Source organism: Rhineura floridana, chromosome 11, assembly GCF_030035675.1.
Source record: "Rhineura floridana isolate rRhiFlo1 chromosome 11, rRhiFlo1.hap2, whole genome shotgun sequence".
Classification (NCBI taxonomy): Eukaryota; Metazoa; Chordata; class Lepidosauria; order Squamata; family Rhineuridae; genus Rhineura; species Rhineura floridana.
In genome coordinates, this window is record NC_084490.1 from 30,654,674 (window position 1) to 30,677,745 (window position 23,072).

The 23,072-nt window shown below is 40.2% G+C and overlaps 2 protein-coding genes across 2 annotated transcripts; both read left to right on the forward strand.

Annotated features, from left to right (window-relative positions):
* Positions 1 to 2,594: 2,594 nt before the first annotated feature.
* On the forward strand, positions 2,595 to 6,849 carry LOC133367723 (olfactory receptor 14I1-like). The gene is made up of 2 exons (XM_061591822.1): positions 2,595 to 2,608; positions 5,856 to 6,849. Exons 1-2 carry the CDS (start codon positions 2,595 to 2,597, stop codon positions 6,847 to 6,849), a joined length of 1,008 nt encoding a protein of 335 aa, XP_061447806.1.
* Positions 6,850 to 20,209: 13,360 nt separating this feature from the next.
* On the forward strand, positions 20,210 to 21,166 carry LOC133367249 (olfactory receptor 14A16-like). Its single transcript, XM_061591262.1, has one exon. It carries the CDS (start codon positions 20,219 to 20,221, stop codon positions 21,164 to 21,166), a length of 948 nt encoding a protein of 315 aa, XP_061447246.1. The 5' UTR covers positions 20,210 to 20,218.
* Positions 21,167 to 23,072: the final 1,906 nt, after the last annotated feature.

A 23,072-nucleotide genomic window follows, 5' to 3' on the forward strand; every position in this document is an offset into this window, starting at 1 on the left:
GTGCACCTCAATGTGATTCAGACTACTGTCTTAGTAAGAAGGCAATTTCCCTACAGCCTTGCCCAGCAGCATTCATCATACTTAGACCCAGCTGGTAGTTCACTCACCTTGAAAGCTCCATAGAAGGCTATCAAAGGCACAGCAGTAAAAAACATGGTTTCATAAACAGAACATAACCTATGAAACTGAGGCAATAACTGCATAATAACATCATGAGCAAAGGGCCTTCTGTTATTCATTAGATTTGAGGATTTCTGTGCCCAACTCTCCAAGATCTTATGGATTCTAAAGTCAGACGTAAACTCAGGGAAGGCACTTACTCAAGCATTGAACACAAGTACTTACAGATGATTTGCCATAGGGCTAACTGCTCTTTCCTAGGCCTGTAAGAGCATCAACAACTTCATAATGTGTTCATCGGGGATGGTTCATGCTTGTGGAAGACCCTGAATATCCTCAAACTCCTTAAAGCTGTATGCGTTCATAGTGTTTGGTGCTATTGCAGAGGAAATAGCCAGGACTGTGGCTAGCTGTCAATGCTTCATAAACTGGATGACATCCACACTGGGTCAGGGGAAGTGCCTATTGCCAACTCCTAGAACTGGTCCACCTGGAAGTGAGAGACGGCATTGACAGTGCTGTTTTGCAATCCTGGGACATGCCAGGCAACAAACAACACAAATGCCTTCACAAGGTGCATCACCTGAGCTGACTGTGATGTCTGGGCATTGATGACTCACACTGTAGCCTGAATATGACACCAGAACTGCATTGTGTGATTCAGAAACTCATCAGGTCACAGGTACACCATATGAACAATAGAAAAGAGCTTCAGGAATGTCAAATCAGTAGTGGTCTCCGAAGACCACTGGTCCCTGAAGAACATTCCAAAGTCTAGTCCACAAGTCGTGTTGGACATAACCTGAAATTCCACCTCAAGAAGAAGATAGTTCTTCCAGAAGGAAATGTCATTAAATTCATTGCAGAAGGGGAATGCAATGGTAATGGAATACTAAAGGCTTTAGTAAGAAAAAGAATGTTGAAAAACATAAGAAGCATATCATTTTCCCATCATAATTATCAATATTACTATGCTAATGTTTATCTAACAATCTCTGCAATGACATTCCTAATAGAGCATATCATTGTGGTAGGTCTTATACATGGTCATTCCACTACATTATAAAACTCATTTTAAAGAGGCTTTCCTGTTCTGACCTTTGAGCACAATGTACACTGGCACAAAATGAAAACAAGTCTTTCCCAGTCTGCATTTGTATTGGAACTATTCCTATATAGTTTTTAGTTTGTTTAATTTTTTATTGCTTGCCACCCTTGACTCCTTTGAAAGGAAGGGAGGGATATAAATTTAAATGCATGCATACAGTGTATACATACATGCATGCATACATACAAACATGATTGAATGAAACCACAGAGATGGTTCAATGGACCACACAGGAGCAAGAGAATCCACATGTATTGACTGGCATAAAATAACAATGAAATGAATTGAAGCTGTTTCAAACAGGCCCTGTAGCAAGCCTATTCTTTTTACTGGCCTTAACATTCTTCTGCTATATTGTAGATTGAGCTTTCACAATTATATAACTAGATGAGGCACACTGACGTTTGAGGGGGCTTCTCACATATTTTGGACCATGTTTCCTGAGTGCCAGCAGTAAACATCATGGTGGCTGGTGCCCATTGGGACTGGTAGGGTGGAAGGCAGAGTGCCCAATCTAAGTACAGCCAGAAACAATGACAGACATACCTGACATATTCTAGGTCTGTTCTCCTCCTTCTTGCTAAGTTCTATAAAGGGCAACAGTGAGGCTAAGAGGAGGAAGCTGACAGGAGGAGGGGCTGGCTGAGGGCAGACTGAGACTGGTGAGGTAGTGACCCCTTTGCCCTAATGGACCAGCTGAGTAAACAGGTGGAATATCACCATTAGATTATTGTGAGAAAATCAAACAGGTCACAGACAGTAAGCCAGCTGGGGTGGTGTAAGCTCATTAGGGATGGGCGAGAATTTCAATTCAGTTTGCATTTCAAGCAGAATTTATCAAATTCACAATTTCCAAAACAATATGAGAACCGAACAGAGCCACCCCTTGAAATTCACATTTATTAGCATTTTGGGATGAAGTTTGCAATAATACAGATATTAGGGGAATGTGTGCAACAAAATGAATACATGAGTGAAAATAACATGCAAAAAGGCATGACATGATGAGAAATGGCTTGCAAAAATGTGTACTTTTGTCAAAACTGCCTACAGAAATGTGTTACTTTGGAGAAATTTGCACCAAAATGGTGGAGAATTTTCATGAGGAGTTTTTTTTAAAAAAAATCACAGATCGCTGTAGAAATGTAGAAACTGAATTTAACATTGGAAAGAGGAGAGTCTGAGAGAACTGAAACAGACAGATCTTTCCAACCCTAAAGCCCACAGCAGGGTAGGTACTACCACTGGCTGATACTTTGGCAACAGATGTTTGAAACCTAGAATCAGTCTTCATAGCTCCCTATGATGATTGATAGGCTCCTCCCTAATTCTCTTGAGGTAGGGAGGGCAATGGGGCAAGGTCAACATGTGTGTAAAATAGTGATGCAGGGTGTAGGCCTCTCATTACTGGTGCCTTGCTGATACTAAAGTGAAGGATACTAACAAGACATTGCATCTTGATTACTATGTGGGTATTCTGCTGGCATCCAAAAGAAAGTCTGGGTTTTATGCATATATTTAAAATGGTGGGTGCTATTCCATCCATATTCTTCCATCACCATTGAGAAGACAGCATTTACTTCAAATTTACTCAGGACACTCAAAGGGCCCTTCTGGGTCAAATTTCAGATGTTGTTCTATCTCACTCTTTAAAATAGGGGGTTCCTCCACCCAGACTATCTTGGCACCTCAACATGAAATCATTTGGCAACTGTACTTGGATATCTGAGAAGATGTTATACATAGCTTTCACCCACAAATATGACTGTTTTTCATGCACTGAGAAGATACATGCTGCAGGCACAAATTATTTGTTTATGTTTGCTAGAAATGTAGAAGAAGCAACACCGAGCTCAGGAGGTTTTCCAGTGCATTTTCTGATTGGGTGTGATGGCCTCTTGGGAGTAAGATCACCAAAGCCCAGACTTTAATAACTCCCTTTCCCATGCAAGATGTCACTATTTACTGATGCAACATTTGGTGACTATCATTGTTACATATGCAGTGTTTTAAAAGCAGATATATCAGCTACATGTACTGTGGTAAGTGCCAGAGGAAAATAGAAAGCACTTGGTTACAAGGATGTATGACCTTGCACATCATCAATACATTGCACCCTGAAGCAGCTGGAGGAGAAGCTGGATCTTACAATTAAAGGTATTCCAAAAATTTTAAGGGGATTGGATTGGTGTCCATTATTTTGGTGCAATCTAGAGGTGTTTGTCAACTTTTTCTTTTCCTCTCACCTATCTATTCTGAAAAGGTCTCATATATTAACATGAAAAAGGGTCACCTGGTACAGTAAAAATGTTGAAAATTAATATAATATGATGGTATGAGCCAATGCAGGATTTCTGCATCTCACTAATGCCCTGCTATTTACTCTTTATTCAATGGAGCTGCATGTGTGTGATGATGGAAGAATGAACCCATGCCAAATGGCAGATCCTGGATGGTCAATGATTTTTGATATGCAAATAGGCACTTTATGGTGCAGTCATCAAGAAACAAACATGTAAATGTATTTGATTGAAATAATGTCCATCATACATCATAATTTTCTTGTCATCCTAATGACAAACTCGTAGCACCCCACATGACAGAAACTTCCTGTTCTCAGTCAGGGGGAGAGGAAAGAGACAAAACATCTCCATCTTCCCCAACCCCCTCCTGACCATATACTTCAAATAGCGTTTCAAAAACACTTAGACCTACCTCCTAAATTTCTTTGGAATGGACCATTGTGGGGACAGCTGTTCCTTGGGTCAGGACATGGAAGACCAGACCAGTCTTGGTCCCACAGATCAGGGACACATGGCAGGTGGGGGAGCTGTGCACAGCCCTAGTAAAAAATCTCTGTGTCCCCCATTTTGGATGGCACAGCTAACACTAAAACAAAGTACATGTACATGTCATAGCAAAAGCTAGGCCCCTTTGCCATAAGCTAGCCTTTGGGGAAGTCAGCTAAGATTCATGTTTAGCATACAAGTCTTTCTTTGGGATTCTGTGGGATCCTTTGCCTGGTCCCCATCCAAGGGGGTCATTTACATCTTGAGAGGATATCTGTAGCCTTGTAAAGTATTTGCTCTAGAATTCTTTTATGTAATAGAGATATCTTTTAATGAAGCGTACTGATCATCATAACGACTGAATATTTGCGGTAAAGGCACCTTCATGAGACTTGGAATCTTAGCTTGTCAGAAGTGGTGACCCACTTGTGACAGGAGTTTAATCAACAAATTGGCCCAATCAGGTACTCCATTAGGGAGTAGAGACAAATTGTATCTTTCAGTTGGCAGTTCTGCCTGAAATCACAGCTATGCAGCTGCAGTATCTATTTGAAATATATTTCCAAGTGACAGTGGGAACTTTCTTTCCAAGGTAATTAAAATAAAGAAAAGGGTTATAATATTACTTGCCTACCTCATGTGTCTATTAACATATGTCCTAAGAATCCCCCCCGCTGCAGCTGAAACCATATAGACAAGGGGTACTCAATGTCATCATCGCCAGATATTCTTGGATTACAGTTGCAACCATCTCTGATTACCCTGACTGCAGCTGATGAAAGTTTCATCAATATGATTTTGCAGTTATAGTTATGCACCTTCAAGGCGATTACGACTTAGGGTGACCTTATGAATCACCAACCTCCAACAGCATCTGTCATGAACCACCCTGTACAGATCTTGTAAGTTCAGGTCTGTTATTTACTTTATGGAATCAATCCATCTCTTGCTTGGCCTTCCTCTTTTTCTACTTCCTTCTGTTTTTCCCAGCACTATGGTCTTTTCTAGTGAATTATGTCTTCTCATTATGTGTCCACAGTATGATAACCTCATATTTTCTGTTGTCATTACTTTAGTCTTCTTGACATTCAACTGTAGTCCTGCTTTTGTGCTTTCCTCTTTAACTTTCATCAGCATTCGTTTCAAATTATTACTGGTTTCTGCTAGTAGTATGGTATCATCTGCATATCTTAAATTATTGATATGTCTCCCTCCAATTTTCACACCTTTTTAATCTTGGCCCAGTCCTGCTTTCCATATGATAGGATGATAAAATACACCCGTATCACACCTTTCCTCTTGGGAACCAATCAGTTTTTCCATATTCTGTCCTTACAGCAACCTCTTGTCCAGAGTATAGGTTGCCCCTCAGGACAATGTGGCACCCCCATTTCTTTCAAAGCATTCCATAGTTTTTCATGATCTACACAATCAAAGGCTTTGCTGTAATCTATAATGCACTGGTTGATTTCCTTCTGAAATTCCTTGCTCCGTTCCATTATCCAATATACATTTGCGATATGATCTCTGGTGCCTTTTTCCTTTATAAATCCAGCTTGGAATTCTGGCATTTCTTGCTCCATATATGTAAAAGTATTTAGTATTTACTATTTGCTTTGCAATACTAAAAGTTTAATCTTTGTTAGATTGACATCAGCACTCATGATAATAATGCATATTCAAGTTTCAGCTGACACATTGATTTATTTCAGCATCTTTGCTAATCACAATTGTTTGCCCTATATTGGTTTAACACAGACATATCTGGTGGATTTTGTTATAATTTATGAATCCTGTTTAAGATAACAAGTTTCTTTCTTCTACAGATAGCACACAAGTACTGAAGTCAAAATGAGCAATTTTACTTCGGTGTCTACATTTCTGCTGTGGAAATTCTCAGAAGTACGAGAACTACAGATCTTACACTTCTTTCTATTTCTAGCATTGTACATGACAACCATCACTGGGAATCTTCTCATGATTGCTGCAGTAGCCTTTGACCATCACCTTCATACTCCAATGTACTTTTTCCTAACGAACTTGGCCATGATGGACATAGGCATTGTTTCTGTCATCATACCCAAATCTATGACCAATTCCTTTACGAATAGCTCATCCATTTCTTATTCTGGGTGTGTAGCTCAAGTTTTCTTTTATTTATTCTTTGTCGCATCAGATCTTTCACTTCTTACTGTAATGGCACATGATCGCTATGTTGCCATCTGCAACCCATTACAATATGAGACAATTATGCACAGAGGAGCCTGTATTCAAATGGCCACCATTGGATGGATTTTGAGTCTTCTTTATGCCATAATACATACTTCTGGCACCTTTGCAAACACTTTCTGTTCTAATGCTGTCGATCAGTTCTTCTGTGAAATCCCAAAGTTACTGAAGCTCTCCTGCTCTGACTTTTATTTAGTTGAAGTTGGTCTACTTCTGCTAGCCTGCAATATAGGACTAGGATGCTTCATTTTCATCATCATAACATACATGAAGATCTTTTCTACAGTTTTCAGAATTCCTTCTGCTCATGGAAAGAAAAAAGCTTTCTCCACTTGCCTTCCCCACCTCACTGTTGTCTCTGTGTTCATTTTCAGTGCACTTTTTGCCTATGCAAGGCCTCCCACTGATGCTTCTTCTGATCTGGATATTATTTTTTCTGCAATATATACCATAATTCCTCCCTTGTTGAATCCATTCATCTACAGCATGAGAAACAAAGAGATCAAGACTGCTTTGTGGAAACTCTTAGAATATGGGCATTCCTTTATAATATATTTAAAATTCTATAAAAATTGGATTCTATGCTCTTCTACCTGTGAATGATTGGCCCTGCAATTTTTAACCTTGCACTATAACCATTTCAATATTTACTAGACATTACTCTCTCATCTCATTCATCTTATTCTCCATGTCACTTCTGCTTATCTGTTCATCTTCACCCTTGTTTTTCTCTCATTGAGCTACAATTGCTCATGTGGTTTACCAGTCAGTCTCTCTTACCAGGGAACTCTGAGAATTGCAGCTCTATGAGGGTAATGGGGTTCTCCTAAAAACTCTCAGTAATTATTCACCAATTATATTTTCCAGGTGGTTTGAGGGAAGCCATGACTATTTAAATTGGAACGATAAGGGAATAAATGTGTGAGGTCAATGTGTCCTTCCTCTGTCACACCCACACCCACCGCACCCACACATATAGCACACATACACACACATGTAGACAGGGATGCGCTCACACACAATAAACACACTTACCCTACGCTGACACACACATACACTGGAAGACATACAACTCCATTCTTCTGCCAATCTGTGCCAATCAGAGAAGCTGCATGTGTGGGATTTTCCCAGTAGCACAGGTCTGAGCTGGGACAGGAGAAATCCCTCATAGCTTAACCCAGCACCACGTTGGGGAGAAAGCTACTTTTCAAAGGTGTCACTATCTGACCCTGCAAAGGGACCTTCTCATGCACTGCCACACCTAGCAGGTCAGAGGTGCAGAGGAAACAGGAATGAGCACTCCACCCATCCCAGTCTGGGTTCAGGCCTGGTTATGGGACTGAATTGGCTTTGGTTTTCCTGATGGATGACCTTTATTGGAAGACAGGGGGAGTGTGACCCTATTATTCTTACTTGATCTCTCAGTGGCTTTTGATAACATTGACCATGGTATCCTTCTGGGCCAACTCAGTGAGATGGGTATTGGAGGGACTGTTTTACAGTGGTTCCGATCCTATCTCCAGGGTCATTCTCAGAGAACAGCATTGGGTGACTGTCTTTCAGCCCCCTGGCAGTTGTGCTGTGGGGTGCCACAAGGTACCATCTTGTTCCCCATGTTGTTTAATATATATATGAAGCCCTTGGGAGCGGTCATCAGGAGTTTTGGGGCAAGGTGTCAGCAGTATGCTGATGGTACCCAGCTCTATTTCTCCATAATATCTGAATCGGAAGAGGCCGTGGAAGCCCTGGTCTGTTGCCTGGACTCGGTGGTGGTCTGGATGAGGGCCCATAAACTGACTTTGAATCTTAGCAAGACGGAGGCACTGTGGGTTGGTGGTTCCTGATTTCGGATAATTGGTCGGTTACCTGCTTTGGATGGGGTAGTACTCCCTTTGAAAGAGTGGGTCCGTAGTCTGAGGGTGCTCCTGGATCCATCTTTGTCGCTAGAGGCCCAGGTGACTTCTGTGGCTAGGAGTTCCTTATACCAGCTTCAGCTGTTTCTGGACCGGGATAGCCTGACCACTGTTGTGCATGTACTGTTAACCTTCAGGCTTGATTACTGTAATGCACTCTATGTGGGGCTGCCCTTGAGGTTGGTCCGGAAGCTGCAGCTGGTGCAAAATGCAGTGGCCAAACTGCTCACTGAGGCAGGGTATTGCCAACATATCACCCCACTGCTGAAAGAATTTCACTGGCTACCCATTTGTTATCGGATCAAGTTCAAGGTTCTAGTTTTGGTTTACAAAGCCCTATACAGCTAGGGACCAGGATACTTGAAAGCCTGTCTTATCCCTTATATACCTAGTCAATCACTGCACTCTGCAGGTGGGAGCCTTCTGCAGATACCATCTTATCAGGAGGTTCGTTCTGTACAATATAGGAAACGGACCTTTAGTGTGATGGCACCTACCCTGTGGAATTCCCTCCCCTTAAATATTAGGCAGGTGCCATCTCTGTAATCTTTTTGGTGCCTTTTGAAGACTTTCCTCTTTCAACAAGCCTTTTAAGTTGAGAGCTATCCCAGTCTGTGTCTGTGTTAGAAATGCTTTTTAATATTTTTAACAATAAGTTTCTAACCCTTTTTGAAATGAGTTTTTAAAGCTTCTTTTTAAAATGTTTTTAATGCTGTTTTGTTATTAATGTATATTAAGGTCTGTTTTTGTGATGTTTTACAGTGTTTTTAGCATTTTTGTTTGCCTCCCTGGGTTCCTGCCAGGAGGATGGGCGGGATATAAATCAAATAATAAATAAATAGATAAATAGATAAACAAGGGAAGCCCTGCTTTGACTCAGAATGCCTAATATAATTGTTTTATTGTTATATTGTATTTTATGATGTATTTTATTATGATGTAATGTATTGTTGTTAAATTGTACGTCGCCTAGAGTGGCCATTGGCCAGATAGGCGACCCACAAATTAAATTATTATTATTATTATTATTATTATTATTATTATTAATATAGATCACAATTCAAGTCAGGAAAGTTTCGAAACATACATCCCAAGGCACTCTGCTTCAGCTCAGGATTTGGAATTGGTCCAAATCCACTGGACATCCCTAATATTCACTGCCCCATGCAGAAATCTAATCTATTTTCTGGGATTACTCTAAAGCCAGTGGGGCTACCTTTAGAGACAGTTGGTACAGCATATTTAATGTATTTATTTATATGAATATTTATATACTATCCTTAATCTTATGGCTACAGACTGGTGTACAGAAATAATGCATGTTCAAACTGAACAGGAAGTATACCAAATTAAAATTACAACAGAGAAAGACAACATCATAAAACAGCGCATGAGAAGAAAATGCATCAGATTCATCCAAATCATCTTCTAATGGAATGGAGTGAAATGCCAAGGTGTCCGAGAGAGAGAGAGAGAGAGAGAGAGAGAGAGAGAGAGAGAGAGAGAGAGAGAGTTAGTAGTGAGTTCCATAGTTTTCAAAGAAAATTTGTATATCGCTTAACTGTAAAAATCTCTATGTGGTTTACATAAACTTCATGGAGCCACCATTTCCTGTGTGATTGTTTCTTTATAATCTGCTTTGTGTCTGTTGGGTCATAGCTGTAAATAGAGGTATTTTCCCATTGCACTTGGTTATCTGGGATAACACTAGATATCAACTTCACACTTAATTGTGATTGTTTTTCATGCACTGAGACACATAGTGCAAGTGTCAATTATTTTTTTAGCGTTGCTAAAAAAGTAGATTAAGCGACACATTAGCCTGGAATTGAGGAGTTATAACAAAGTTTTCTGATCAGGTGTGCTGGACTCTTGGGACTAAGCTCCCCAAAGTCAAAACAGACATTAATAACACTGCATATGTTGTCACTGTTTTCTGATGCAAAATATTGTCATTATTAGCAGTCCATATGCAGTCATTTAAATATCAGTGTTACCACTCGGTGGTGGTAGCCGAGTAGCAGCAGCAGCAGCAAGCAGGCAGGCAGGCAGGCAGCAGCAGCAAACGGCTCTCCTTCTTCCCTGGGCAGTGGTGGTCCCCTTCCTTCTGCAGTCACTGGGTATGAGCATTAATCATTTTAAGTGGAGACTGACCTGTTTCTCATATGTAACTAATAGGCAAAAACCCCTTGAGGTTTAAGAACGTACCTATAGCCAACAGATATTTCTATCCAACTTTAAAAAGCAGGGAAATTGGACAGCTATAGTTGATTTTATTTCTAAAATTGATGAATGCTGTTTAAATTAAGTGATCAAAAAATATGAGTAGTTTAATACTTCACTCCTTCTTTCTTCTTCAGACTGCATGGAAGTAGTGAAGACAAAATGACCAATTTTACTTCCATGTCTACATTTCTGCTGTGGGAATTCTCAGAAGTATGAGAACCACAGATTGTACACTTCTTTCTGTTTCTAGCATTGTACATGACAACCATCACTGGGAACCTTCTCATCATGGCCGCAGTAGCCCTTGATCATCACCTTCATACACCAATGTGCTTTTTCCTAACAAACTTGGCCATGATGGACATAGGCATTGTTTCTGTCATCATACCCAAATCTATGAAGAATTCCCTTATGAACAGCACATCAATTATTCTGGGTGTGTGGCTCAAGTTTTCTTTTATTTATTCTTTGTGGCATCAGATCTTTCCCTTCTAACTGTAATGGCACATGATCACTATGTTGCCATCTGCTGTAGGAGAATTATTTCTCCATTGGGATATTTTTCTGCGGGTCCTTAAAGAAAATATTTGAGGACACAGGCTTGAAGCAAAAGGTAGGCCTTTAGAAGTATATGCAAGGCCATATGCAGGGTCAGCCCCTCAGAAACATCCAGGAGAGACTGCACTGAGGCACTGTGTGCAAGCTCTTTTATAGAGTACAGTTACAGCATGTGACAATGATTTCACCAATCTCATGAGTCCTTGCCCACATAACATCGTTCCAAACCAATCAGAAAGCATTAGCTAACTCCAGTGGTGATTCCAAGATTCTGTCCATCTTGTTAATATTTCCATTGTCCTTCTGTCTTTTCAAGACTAATGAATTTTGGTTCTAGTTGGAACAGCTACTATTGTGAATATGCTTTCAGGCATACTTGGTACATTCAGTATGCCATTGTTTCCTGATGGGTCAGGCTGACTCAGGTACACCGGAGAAATTTGGACAAGTTCCCTTGAGTTAAGTTTTGGAACTTAACTCAGGATGTTTGTGAATGGATGAGCACCCCCAGTTCTATTCCTTTGCCATAGGGGTTTCTTATGTCCTTATACTTTCTCAGAAATCCCATTTCCTTATTTATAAACTACACAACTCATGAAAAAGGATTTTGTTTAAATCTCTGAGCTATATTGTGAAACCACATAGACAAAGGAAAACTGGGTGACTCTAGCTAACTAGTATCTTTTCATCCTCAGAAATATAGAGGAGACAGGCAAGCAGGCCATCTCAGATGTACCCTTTTCTTTATGAAAACACATTTATAAAGTTTATTTATTTATTTATTATATTTCTATACCGCCCAATAGCTGAAGCTCTCTGGGTGGTTCACAGCATAAAGACATCCAAGTTGTGAATTTAATACACTAGATTGTTTTAAAACCATTAAAATATCACTGTTTCTCCTCATTAAAACATTTGATTATGCTATGAAACTTTTCTCCTTTAGATGACATTCAAGAATCAAACATTGGCAATCACAATTTACAATCTCACAATTTAGCCGCTCCTTGATTCCGAAAATAAAGTAATTAATTTTCTGCCTAGTCATATACCAGCTGATTTGGCAGGAAAACAGGAGATCGCTGTGAACTGTTGCCAATGGCAACAAGTTTTTACCTACAAGTCTGAATTAAACATTAAGATTCAGGTTTCCCTATAAGCATGAATCTCAGGACCCCAATAGGCCTGAAGTTCAATATTAAACTCCTTATGATTATAAAAGAAATGTGCCTTCTTAATATCTATCACTATATGTGTGTGGATATATAGAATTCCCCATTACTGCAACCGATTATGATGTGAGACAATTATGCACAGAGGAGTCTGTATTCAGATGGCCACCATTGGATGAATTACAGTCTTCTTCATGCCATAGTACACACTAGTAGCACCTTTGCAAACACCTTCTGTCCTAATGCTGTCAATCAGTTCTTCTCAAGGTGGCTTACAGAAAAAGTAAACACAAATATAAAAATACATCAAAAAGAGCTCTGCAGATCTTCCAAAAATATACACAACCCTGGAGAGATGGGTGCACTATGTCTCTCTCTCTCAAATATGTGGGGGAGACATAACTAATCCTGTCATGGGAGATATAAGCTCAATCCACTGCCAGAATGATTTTCTTAACATGTGGTTCAACCCACTCCTGGCCCTATCCACTTTATTGGGATGAACTACTCCCCTCCATGTTTGCAGCTTGGACCATACCAATAACAAATTGGCAGTACAATGTTTTATCCACCACAGGTCCTTGATCACTCTGTGAAATGGATTTGGACTTGTACATTGGACAACATCATTTCCCCCAAAATGAACGACAAGGACATGAGGTCGAGGAGTTGCAGCACCCATATAACAAAGTATGTCCTGCGTGGCTTCCCACTGGAACGTGGTTCTCTTGGTCATATAGAACTGTGTTCCCACAATGGATGAACTAGATCTCCTATGGGTCAGAACAGGATAGAACGGGCACTAAGTAGCACCATTGCAGGATGCTGTAAGTGGCACAGACCTGCCAAAGATGAAAGGAAAAAATAATATGAACAGAATCTTTAACAATGATAACTCAACATTGATTTAAAAGCTGCAGTTTGGCACCTGCTAATAGCCTGTATATATATATTTTTTGGGGGGAGCCCACCGAGTCACAGCAGTGTTGGCCCTGTTCTGGAATGAATGCAAGCCATACACCACTGGGTCTCAACTACATGCCAACAAGACCTTACACAACACAGCCCAAAAATGGAACTGGGTCAAAACAGAACTGTTGGTGGATGAAATAATAGCCCTGGTCTGCAGGCGTGCTGGAGGAATTGGAGGGAGGGGTTGGAAACAGGGCACAATTGGGAGAGCTGACAGCTGGACAATTGACTCTTCCTCCAAAAACACCTCTGGTTTATAGTGCACCTCAATGTGATTCAAACTACTGTCTTAGTAAGAAGGCAATTTCCCTACAGCAGTGCCCAGCAGCATTCATCATACTTAGACCCAGCTGGTAGTTCACTCAGTCTGAAAGCTCCATAGAAGGCTATCAAAGGCACAGCAGTAAAAAACATGGTTTCATAAACAGAACATAACCTATGAAACTGAGGCAATAACTGCATAATAACATCATGAGCAAAAGGTCTTCTGTTATTCATTGGATTTGAGAAGTTCTGTGCCCAACTCTCCAACATCTTATGGATGTAAGTCAGATGTAGAGTCAGGGAAGGCACTTACTCGAGCATTGAACACAAGTTCTGACAGATGATTTGTCATAGGGCTAACTGCTCTTCCCTAGACCCATAAGAGCATCAAGAACTGCATAATGTGTTCATCTGGGATGGTTCATGTTTGTGAAAGACCCTGAAGTTCCTCAAATTCCTTAAAGCTGTATGCCTTCCTAGTGCTTGGTGCTATTGCAGAGGAAAGAGCCAGGACTGTGGCTAGCTGCCAATGTGTCATTAACTGGATGGCATCCACACCTGGTCAGGGGAAGTACCTATTGCCAACTCCTAGAACTGGTCCACCTGGAAGTGAGAGACGACAAAAGCTATTTTGCAATCCTGGGACATGCCAGGCAACAAACAACACAAATGCCTTCACAAGGTGCATCACCTGAGCTGACTGTGATGTCTGGGCATTGATGACTCACACTGTAGCCTGAATATGACACCAGAACTGCATTGTGTGATTCAGAAACTCATCAGGTCACAGGTACACCATATGAGCAATAGAAAAGAGCTTCAGGAATGTCAAATCAGTAGTGGTCTCCGAAGACCACTGGTCCCTGAAGAACATTCCAAAGCCTAGTCCACAAGTCGTGTTGGACATAACCTGAAATTCCACCTCAAGAAGAAGATAGTTCTTCCAGAAGGAAACATCATTAAATTCATTGCCGAAGGGGAATGCAATGGTAATGGAATACTATTCCATTTAGTAAGAAAAAGAATGTTGAAAAACATAAAAAGCATATCATTTTCCCATCATAATTGTCAATATTACTAAGCTGATGTTCATCTACCAATCCCTGCTATGACATTCCTAATAGAACATATTATTGTGCTTGATCTTATACATGGTCATTCCACTACATTATAAAACTCATTTTAAAGAGACTTTCCTGTTCTGACCTTTGAGCAATAGCAGCACACAAGAGGCAGGGAACACAACTTCAATTCTAATGCATCACAGAGCTCTCATTTCAATTCTGCCCAGTCCAGAAAGGGACTTTATTTGCCTCAAGATTTGGGATTTGCTCAAATGAGCTGCATAGCCTTAATATTCACAAATCCATGCAAAACTCTAATCTACTTTGTTAAGATTACTCTCGTTCCTCATTTTCTTCCAGTTTCCCCTATTCAGCCTGTTCTCTCCCTAAGTCAGCTGGCTGGGTATAGGCCCACACTGGTGTAGGTAGTCCCATTGGGTAGTACTTTGCCAAGGGCTGCTTCAACCTTGAACCTTAATTGTTGTTGTTGTTATGTGCCTTCAAGTCGATTATGACTTATGGCGACCCTATGAATAAGTGACCTCCAAGAGCATCTGTCATGAACCATCCTGTTCTGATCTTGTAAGTTAATACTCTCCATATTTTATTGGATTGCCCTTCTGAACTCTTTGGAAGGGGTGAGGGCGATGGGAGCAGGTCAATATGTGCATTAACTAGTTATGTGGGGTTACACCTTTGCAATCCTGCACTGCTGATGTTAAGATAAGGAATATGATGAAACATAGAGATATCTACATGAAACCATTGGGTGCAGTCATCCTGAGTTTTGGAGTGTGTTACCATCAGTATGCTGATGACATGCAGCTCTATTTCTCCTTTTCATCTTCTTCAGGTGAGACTGGCAATGTGCTGAACCGGTGCCTGGCTGCAACAATGGACTGGATGAAGGCTAATAAACTGAAACTCAGTCCAGAGAAGACTGAGATGCTGTTAGTGGGTGGTTCTTCTGATCGGATGATGGTTGTCCAACCTGTCCTGGATGGGGTTGCACTGAAGGAGCAGGTTGTAGCTTGGGGGTTCTCCTAGAGCCATCTCTGTCACTTGAGGCTCAGGTAGCCTCGGTGGCACGGAGTGCCTTCTACCAACTTCGGTTGGTGGCCCAGCTATGCCTCTATCTGGACAGGGATAACCTGGCTTCAGTTGTCCATGCTCTGGTAACCTCCAAGTTAGATTACTGCAATGCACTCTCTGTGGGGCTGCCTTTGAAGGTGGTTCAGAAACTGTAGCTTGTGCAAAATGCAGCAGCCAGACTGGTAACAGGGACCAGATGTTTTGATCATATAAAACCAATTCTTGCCCATTTGAATTGGCTGCCTGTATGTTTCCGAGCTCGATTCAAGATGCTGGTTTTAACCTATAAAGCCTTACACAGCTTGGGACCACAATACCTGATGGAATGCCTCTCCCAATACGAACCCACCCATACACTACACTCAACATCAAAGGCCCTCCTCCGGGTGCCTACTCCGAGGGAAGCTGGGAGGCTAGCAACAAGGGAGATGGCCTTCTCAGTGGTGGCAAATTATGGAATGATCTCCCTGACGAGGTGTGCCTGGGTCCCGCACTGTTATCTTTTCAGTGACAGGTCAATCCTTTCCTCTTCTCCCAGGCATTTTAGCATGTGTTTTTAAATTGCTTTTTTGTTTTTAATGTTTTTAATTGTTGTAAACTGCCCAGAGAGCTTCAGCTATGGGGCAGTATATAAATGCAATTAATAACAATAACAATAACAATAACAACAACAACAACAACAACAACAATAATAATAATAATAATAATAATAATACATCTATATTATTCTCTGGATGTCCAGATGGCATACAAAAAATAAATTTGCTTTTCCTGCTTAATCCCAAATCTGATTTCCCAGGAAGGGGAGCTACCCCATCCCTATTCCACCATCTCCATTGGGAAGCATTGCTTTTTTGTTGAAATCTTAGGCCAGTCAAAGGGATTGAGTTCAAATGATCTTGTGCTCTACTCCATTCCCTTCCTCTTACATAAAGACATTTTTTCTCTCTCATGCACACATCCTGGCACCTGGACACCAAGCCACTTCCCAGAAGAACCCGAATATAACAAGAAAAGAGAATCAGTGAGATAATGTCACTCCCACTCTTGAGTAGGGGCAGATTTGCCACAGACATCCTTTCCCCAAGAAGCCTCAAGAGCAGTTTCTCCAAAAGGAGAGGTGGTGGAGTGACATGTAGGGCTTCCTAGCTGATTGAGAAGGGGTGGGTGTCAGGTTTCTTAAACTGGCTCCATCCCCCAACTCTTCCTTCTTTGTTGCAGCACCCCTTTCCTTTACCCCCATCTGCCTGGACTCTTTATGATTTGGTTAATTATTTTTGCAGATCTTCTCATTTGTTATTTTTATTAAATATAACAATTTTACTACTTAATTTACTACTTGAATTTTCTTTATGGGTGTGTTGGCAATGCTACATATAGATTTCCCTTGTTGTGTGATGTATAACCTGGTTTGTACAATGACGTACTAGGCATAGTTATAAATAAAGGTTTTATACAGAGAGAAACACTCAGACACATACTGGCACCTTGATATGAAATCATTTGCCAGCTGTACTTGGATATAACTAAAGTCATCTAAGATAAGGCTAGACATAGATTTCACCCAAAAGTGTGATCATTTTTCATATATTGAGAGACTTGTATTGCACATGTTAATTATTTGTATATGTTTGTTACAACAAAGTTATATGGGTAGGAGAATTTCAGCCATGTCTTCTGATCAGGTGTGCTGGACTCCTGGGAGTAAGATACAAAGAAGCCAAAACAGACTTAAATGGCTCTCCTTCCCATGCATGATGTCACTAACTGCTGATCTAATTTGGTCCCTGTACCTATTACTTAGCAGCAAAGGAAGATGTTATATGTGCAGTCAGACCACCGGTCCATCCTCAGTATTGTCTTCAGTGACTAGCAGCAGCTCTGTAGGATTTCACACAAGACCTATGCAGTCTGTTTGATATTAGCAAATACTATAGAAAGTGTCACAGCAAGACTGTAAGCGTTTAGCTGAGAGGATGCATGGATTTGCACATCATTGACACATCATAACCTAAAGTACTTGGAGGAGAAATGGAATCTTATAATTTAAGGGATTTCTTTCAAACAATTCTAAGGGATTTCGGTAAGTTTTCCTTTGATATTGTTGTAATCTAGAGTTGTTGGTCAACTGGTTCATTTCCTGTCATAGATCTATTTTCAAGTGGTCTCTTAAGTATTTGCAAGATTAAAATGTTCAGGGAGTCATTCTTTATACTGCTTGAGAAAAACAATGGTAATCAGTATGGTATGAATATTCCAAATAAATACAATAAGTGGATATGCAGACATGATTGTATCCTGCTTATAACTTGTAAAATACTTTTCTCAGGTGGGCTGTATGAGTGAGATGATGGAATCATCTCTCAGTCCCACCAGTTAAAACAGCTAGGCTGGTGCGGACCAGAGAGAGGGCATTTTCGATTGTGGCTCCCACCCTCTGGAATTCCCTGCCGTATGATCTTCGACATGCCCCCTCCCTGGAAAGTTTTCGTTGAGCCCTGAAAACCTGGCTATTCAGGCAGGCTTATATGATTTCAGGGTTAGACTAGTTTTATCTGTTATAGACGTGGGTGGTTTTAGATTAATTAGAGATTGGGGTTTCTGATTTATATTTATTTATTTATTTAATTTATTTATTTCATTCCATTTCTATACCGCCCCTAGCTTATGGCTCTCTGGGCGGTTCACAGCAAGGAATAAAATACAATACAGTAAAAAAGAAATCAGATAAAATCCCTAAAACAGACAGCTTAAGCATTTAACAACTTGATATAAAATTAACTTAACATTAAGCAATTAAAATGCCTGGGAGAATAAAAAGGTTTTAACCTGGCGCCGAAAAGATAGAAGAGTAGGTGCCAGGCACACCTCATCGGGGAGACTGTTCCACAATTCGGGGGCTACTACTGAAAAGGCCCTAGATCTAGTAACAGCCCTCCGAGCTTCCCTATGGGATGGGACTTGGAGGAGGGCCTTAGATGTTGAACGTAGTGAGCGGGTAGGTTCATAGCAGGAGAGGCGTTCCACAAGGTATTGTGGTCTCGCACCGTGTAAGGCTTTGTAAGTCAAAACTAGCACTTTGAATCTGGCCCAGAAACAAATAGGTAGCCAGTGCAAACGCGCCAGAACAGGTGTTATATGTGCAGACCGTCTGGTCCTCGTCAGCAGTCTGGCTGCTGCATTTTGCACTAGTTGTAGTTTCCGAATTATATGTTTATGCTGTATTTTATTCTATTTCTGTACGTCGCCTAGAGTGGCCGTTGACCCGGCCAGATAGGCGGCTTAAAAATAAAATTTTATTATTATTATTATTATTATTATTATGAATCAGGTTAATTCTGAGGAGTGAACCCAGAACCAGATCAAAGCTCCTTTTCCATTATTTTCAAAATGCTATTTTTCAAGGTGACTGAAAGAAAAGGATGGTTTCACACAGGAATTCACATGCAGTATTGTCATGTGATTGGTAGAGTTACCTGGATGTACCAGTTCTGTGTTACATTTCATAGGAACACAAATCCATCTTGGATCAGTACCACCCACTGAACTGTTACAAGCATGGTTTGATATAAATAGTATTTTCATTTTCATTTGTGAAATTCATCAAGTAATTTTGTGTCATACTGATGCATATTGTTAACTATTGTTAACTGACTGGACAGGAGCTGGACCAAACTGAACCAGACTGGTACAGGGTAAGTGAGGGAGCCATACAGAGAATGAATGAATGTGGTATTTTGAGGACAAACAATTACAGTACCTAAGAAAAAAGGGCAATAGAGGAAGACTGATGCTAGAGAAGGAAAATAATGCTTCAAGACAAAAAGGGCTGGGTTAATCAGGCAGAGGTATAATGCGAGCTTCCTGTCACAGTATGATCGGGCAGTCTTAGGCAGCAAAGGTGACATCCTGCAGCCATTCATGGCAAGAAACCCAATTCCTACCATATTTGTATGTGAGTTACAAGGCCAAAATGAGGGGTTATGCCAATGGAGTTCCATGTGCAAAATGGATGCAAAGGATGCTCTCCTTAACAGATGCAAAGAGCTATTGACTAGGTAACCGTAGAGTAGGGCCAACTGGAAAAGGGGCGTTTGTTCTCACTGGGGCTAATGATCAACTAGTGGTGTATGTTCATGTTGGGAAATGGCATATAGATCAGTTGTATAGTTAGGCATTAGCATGCATCTTTACCCATATTATCTCTGAGACACTGACGGCAAATGTGTCTACTATTAATTCATGAGGATAGTTGGGATACACCAATCTTTGTTTCCATTGTATAATTGTCCAAGCTTACTGCCTTGTACAGCCCCTTATAGATTGGAAATAAAACAGCAAAGGAGTTTATGTGCATGCTTGGAGTGCCCCCTGAACCAAACATCGCCACCTGATTAGAAACTACACAGTTAAGATTTCTGACCAAATGCTGCCAATGTGCATACAACTGACATTCCACTGAATATGTAGACATCTGAGGCAGGGCTGGCGAGCATGATTTGCAATATGCAGGAAGGAATATGGTCACTTCATAGCAACACTGATGAAACAATCAATGGCAATTGTTTGCCCACTTCTGGATTAGCAGAAGGGTATCTGATAGTTTGGATTGTTAAATTAGAAGAATCCTGTCAAAAATTAACTGGGTAAACACTATTACTAGTTCTTGGCTTCTTCCACCTACAGGTAGCACGCAAACGTTGGAGACAAAATGAGTAATCTTACTTCTTTGTCAACATTTCTGCTGCTGGGATTCTCAGAGGCCCGAGAATCACAGCTCTTACATTTCTTTGTGTTCCTAGCAATATACTTGATGGCAATGACAGGAAATATTCTCATAGTGATCGCAATTGTCCTTGATCAGAAACTGCACACCCCCATGTACTTCTTCCTAATTAATTTGGCCATGCTGGATGTTGGCTCAGTTTCGGTCATGGTACCGAAGTCTATGGCTATTTCACTCACGAATAACAGGTCTATTTCTTATTTTGGATGTGTTGCTCAAGTTTTTTTTAATCTCTTCTTTCTAACATCAGATTTTACCCTCCTGACTGTAATGGCACATGATCGCTATGTTGCTATCTGCAACCCACTCCAATATGAAAGAATTATGCATAAAGGAGCCTGCCTTCAGATGGTAGCCATTGTGTGGACTACTGGTCTGCTTTATGCCATAGTACACACTAGTAGCACCTTTGCAAACACCTTCTGTTCCAATACTGTTAATCAGTTCTTCTGTGAACTCCCAAAATTATTAAAGCTTTCCTGTTCTGACTTTTACTTAGTTGAAGCTGGACTTATTGTGGTAGGGGGTTCGTTAGGATTAGGATGCCTCATTTACATTGTCATAACATACATGCAGATTTTTGCTATAGTGCTCAGAATCCCCTCTGTTCATGGTAAGAAAAAAGCCCTCTCCACTTGCCTTCCCCACCTCACTGTTGTCTCTTTGCTTATGTTCAGTGCAATTGTTGCCTATGCAAGTTCTTCCACTAATTATTCTTCTGGTCTGGACATTGCTTTTGCTGTGATATATACCATCATTCCTCCCACATTGAATCCATTCATCTATAGCATGAGAAACAAAGACATCAAGATTGCTTTGTGGAAGCTCTTAGATGTTGGGCCTTCCTCTAAAACTATATTCAGATTGCTGTAAGAATGGGCTTATAGATTTCTTCTGCACCTGAGTGATATTTTATGTCGTGCTATAAATGCTTCATTACTTAATCATTTGAATATTAGGCAGGTGCCATCTCTACTATCTTTTCGGCGCCTTTTGAAGACTTTCCTCTTTCAACAAGCCTTTTAGTTTGAGACCTATCCCAGTCTACGTCTGTGTTAGAATTGCTTCATATGTTTTTTAATAATGTTTTTAACCCTTGTTTAAACTTGCTTTTTTAAAAATGTTTTTAATGCTGTTTTGTTTTAATGTATTTTAAGATCTGTTTTTATGATGTTTTAAAGTGTTTTTAGCGCTTTGTTTGCCACCCTGGGCTCCTGCTAGGAAGAAGGGTGGGATACAAATTAAATAATAAATAATATAAATAAATTACTGAGTATACATTTTTATACCTTTACAAGTGCAAGATAATGTTTGTCCCACACTTGTGAGAAATTGAACTTTTAGTGTGGCTGCACCTATTCTCTGGAACTCCTTGACTATTAATATCAAGAAGGCATCTTTGTTGTACTATGTTTGACACCTGATAAAATCTTTTTCCTTTAGGCAAGCCTGCCCAGACATGTAACTTTATTATGTATATTTATTTTTACAACTTGATTTCATCTACATTGTGATAAATTTACTATGTCTACTGTTTTTTATCACTTTTAATGAATAATTTGTATTATTATGTGGAACACTATTTTGATTATGAAATTATTTTTTATTATTTTTATCATCATCATCATTATTGGTTTCTTACCTGCATTTCACCATAACATCCCATGACAAGTTACAACAATATAAAAATGCAATACTGAAATCAGTTAAAACAATTTACAATTGTTTGGGGTCCTAAAACTTATATCTCAGATGTCAAGGTCTCGGGTAAAGAGGTGTGTCTTCAGCACATGACAAAAACCCTGCAGTGAAGGTGTCAGATCCACCTCTGTGGAGTGCTTAGGGGCTGCGAAAGAGAATGCCTTCTCCTGGGCCACCTATCCTTGAACTTCTGAAGGTAATGAGTCTACCAAGATGGTCCCGTCTGCCAATCTCAATACCTAAGATTCTCTTTAGGGAAGGAAGTGGTTTTTCTGATATAACTTTTGCTAAATAAATAAATAGTTTTGTCATAAAGATTACTCTCTCAACCCTTTACCCCATTCTCTGTAGGGAAATCCATTATATTTAGCGAGTACACAATCTGTGTACCTGTGTATACTCATACAGTTATTCACACATAATAGTCATTTCATTTTTCCTGCACAATGTTGTAACTGTCTAAAACTAAAACACAAACTTTAAAAGGTAAAGCACCAAAGTCTATAAACAATAATTATAGCTATTGAAATATTTAAACACATAATTCTCACTGTCTAACAATCCCGGAGGCAAGAAGTTTGTCCTATACAACTTTTTCATTACTGGACATGGTAGCAAAAGTATCTGAATTCTGCATCACTCCTGATCCCCACTTATTGTTTGTTTACACAAAGATTACATTAACAAATATTACATCTCAAATCATCTCAAGTGAGTGAAGTCAGGAGGAGACACACTGGTCAGGTGGTTCCTTGCAGCTCTAGTAATAGCCATGGCCTGGAATTATGTGCTTCTATAAATGATGACCTGTACAATTCCAGGAAGATAGCAAAAGAGAACTTGTTTTATTGAGCCACAACTGAACCATAATACATTACTGAGTTAGCAGTTTGTGGTCACCTTGACTGGACAGAACAGCATGACTTGAACAATATCTGTGCCATATAATTTATGGCATGCTTGGGGCTTCCTTGCTTCATAGAGAAGAGATGGCAGAGACGTGGATGAAAGAAAACTGATTAAAGCGAATTTTTGAAAAGACGAAGGTAACAACGATCACCATCTTTTTGTCATCTGA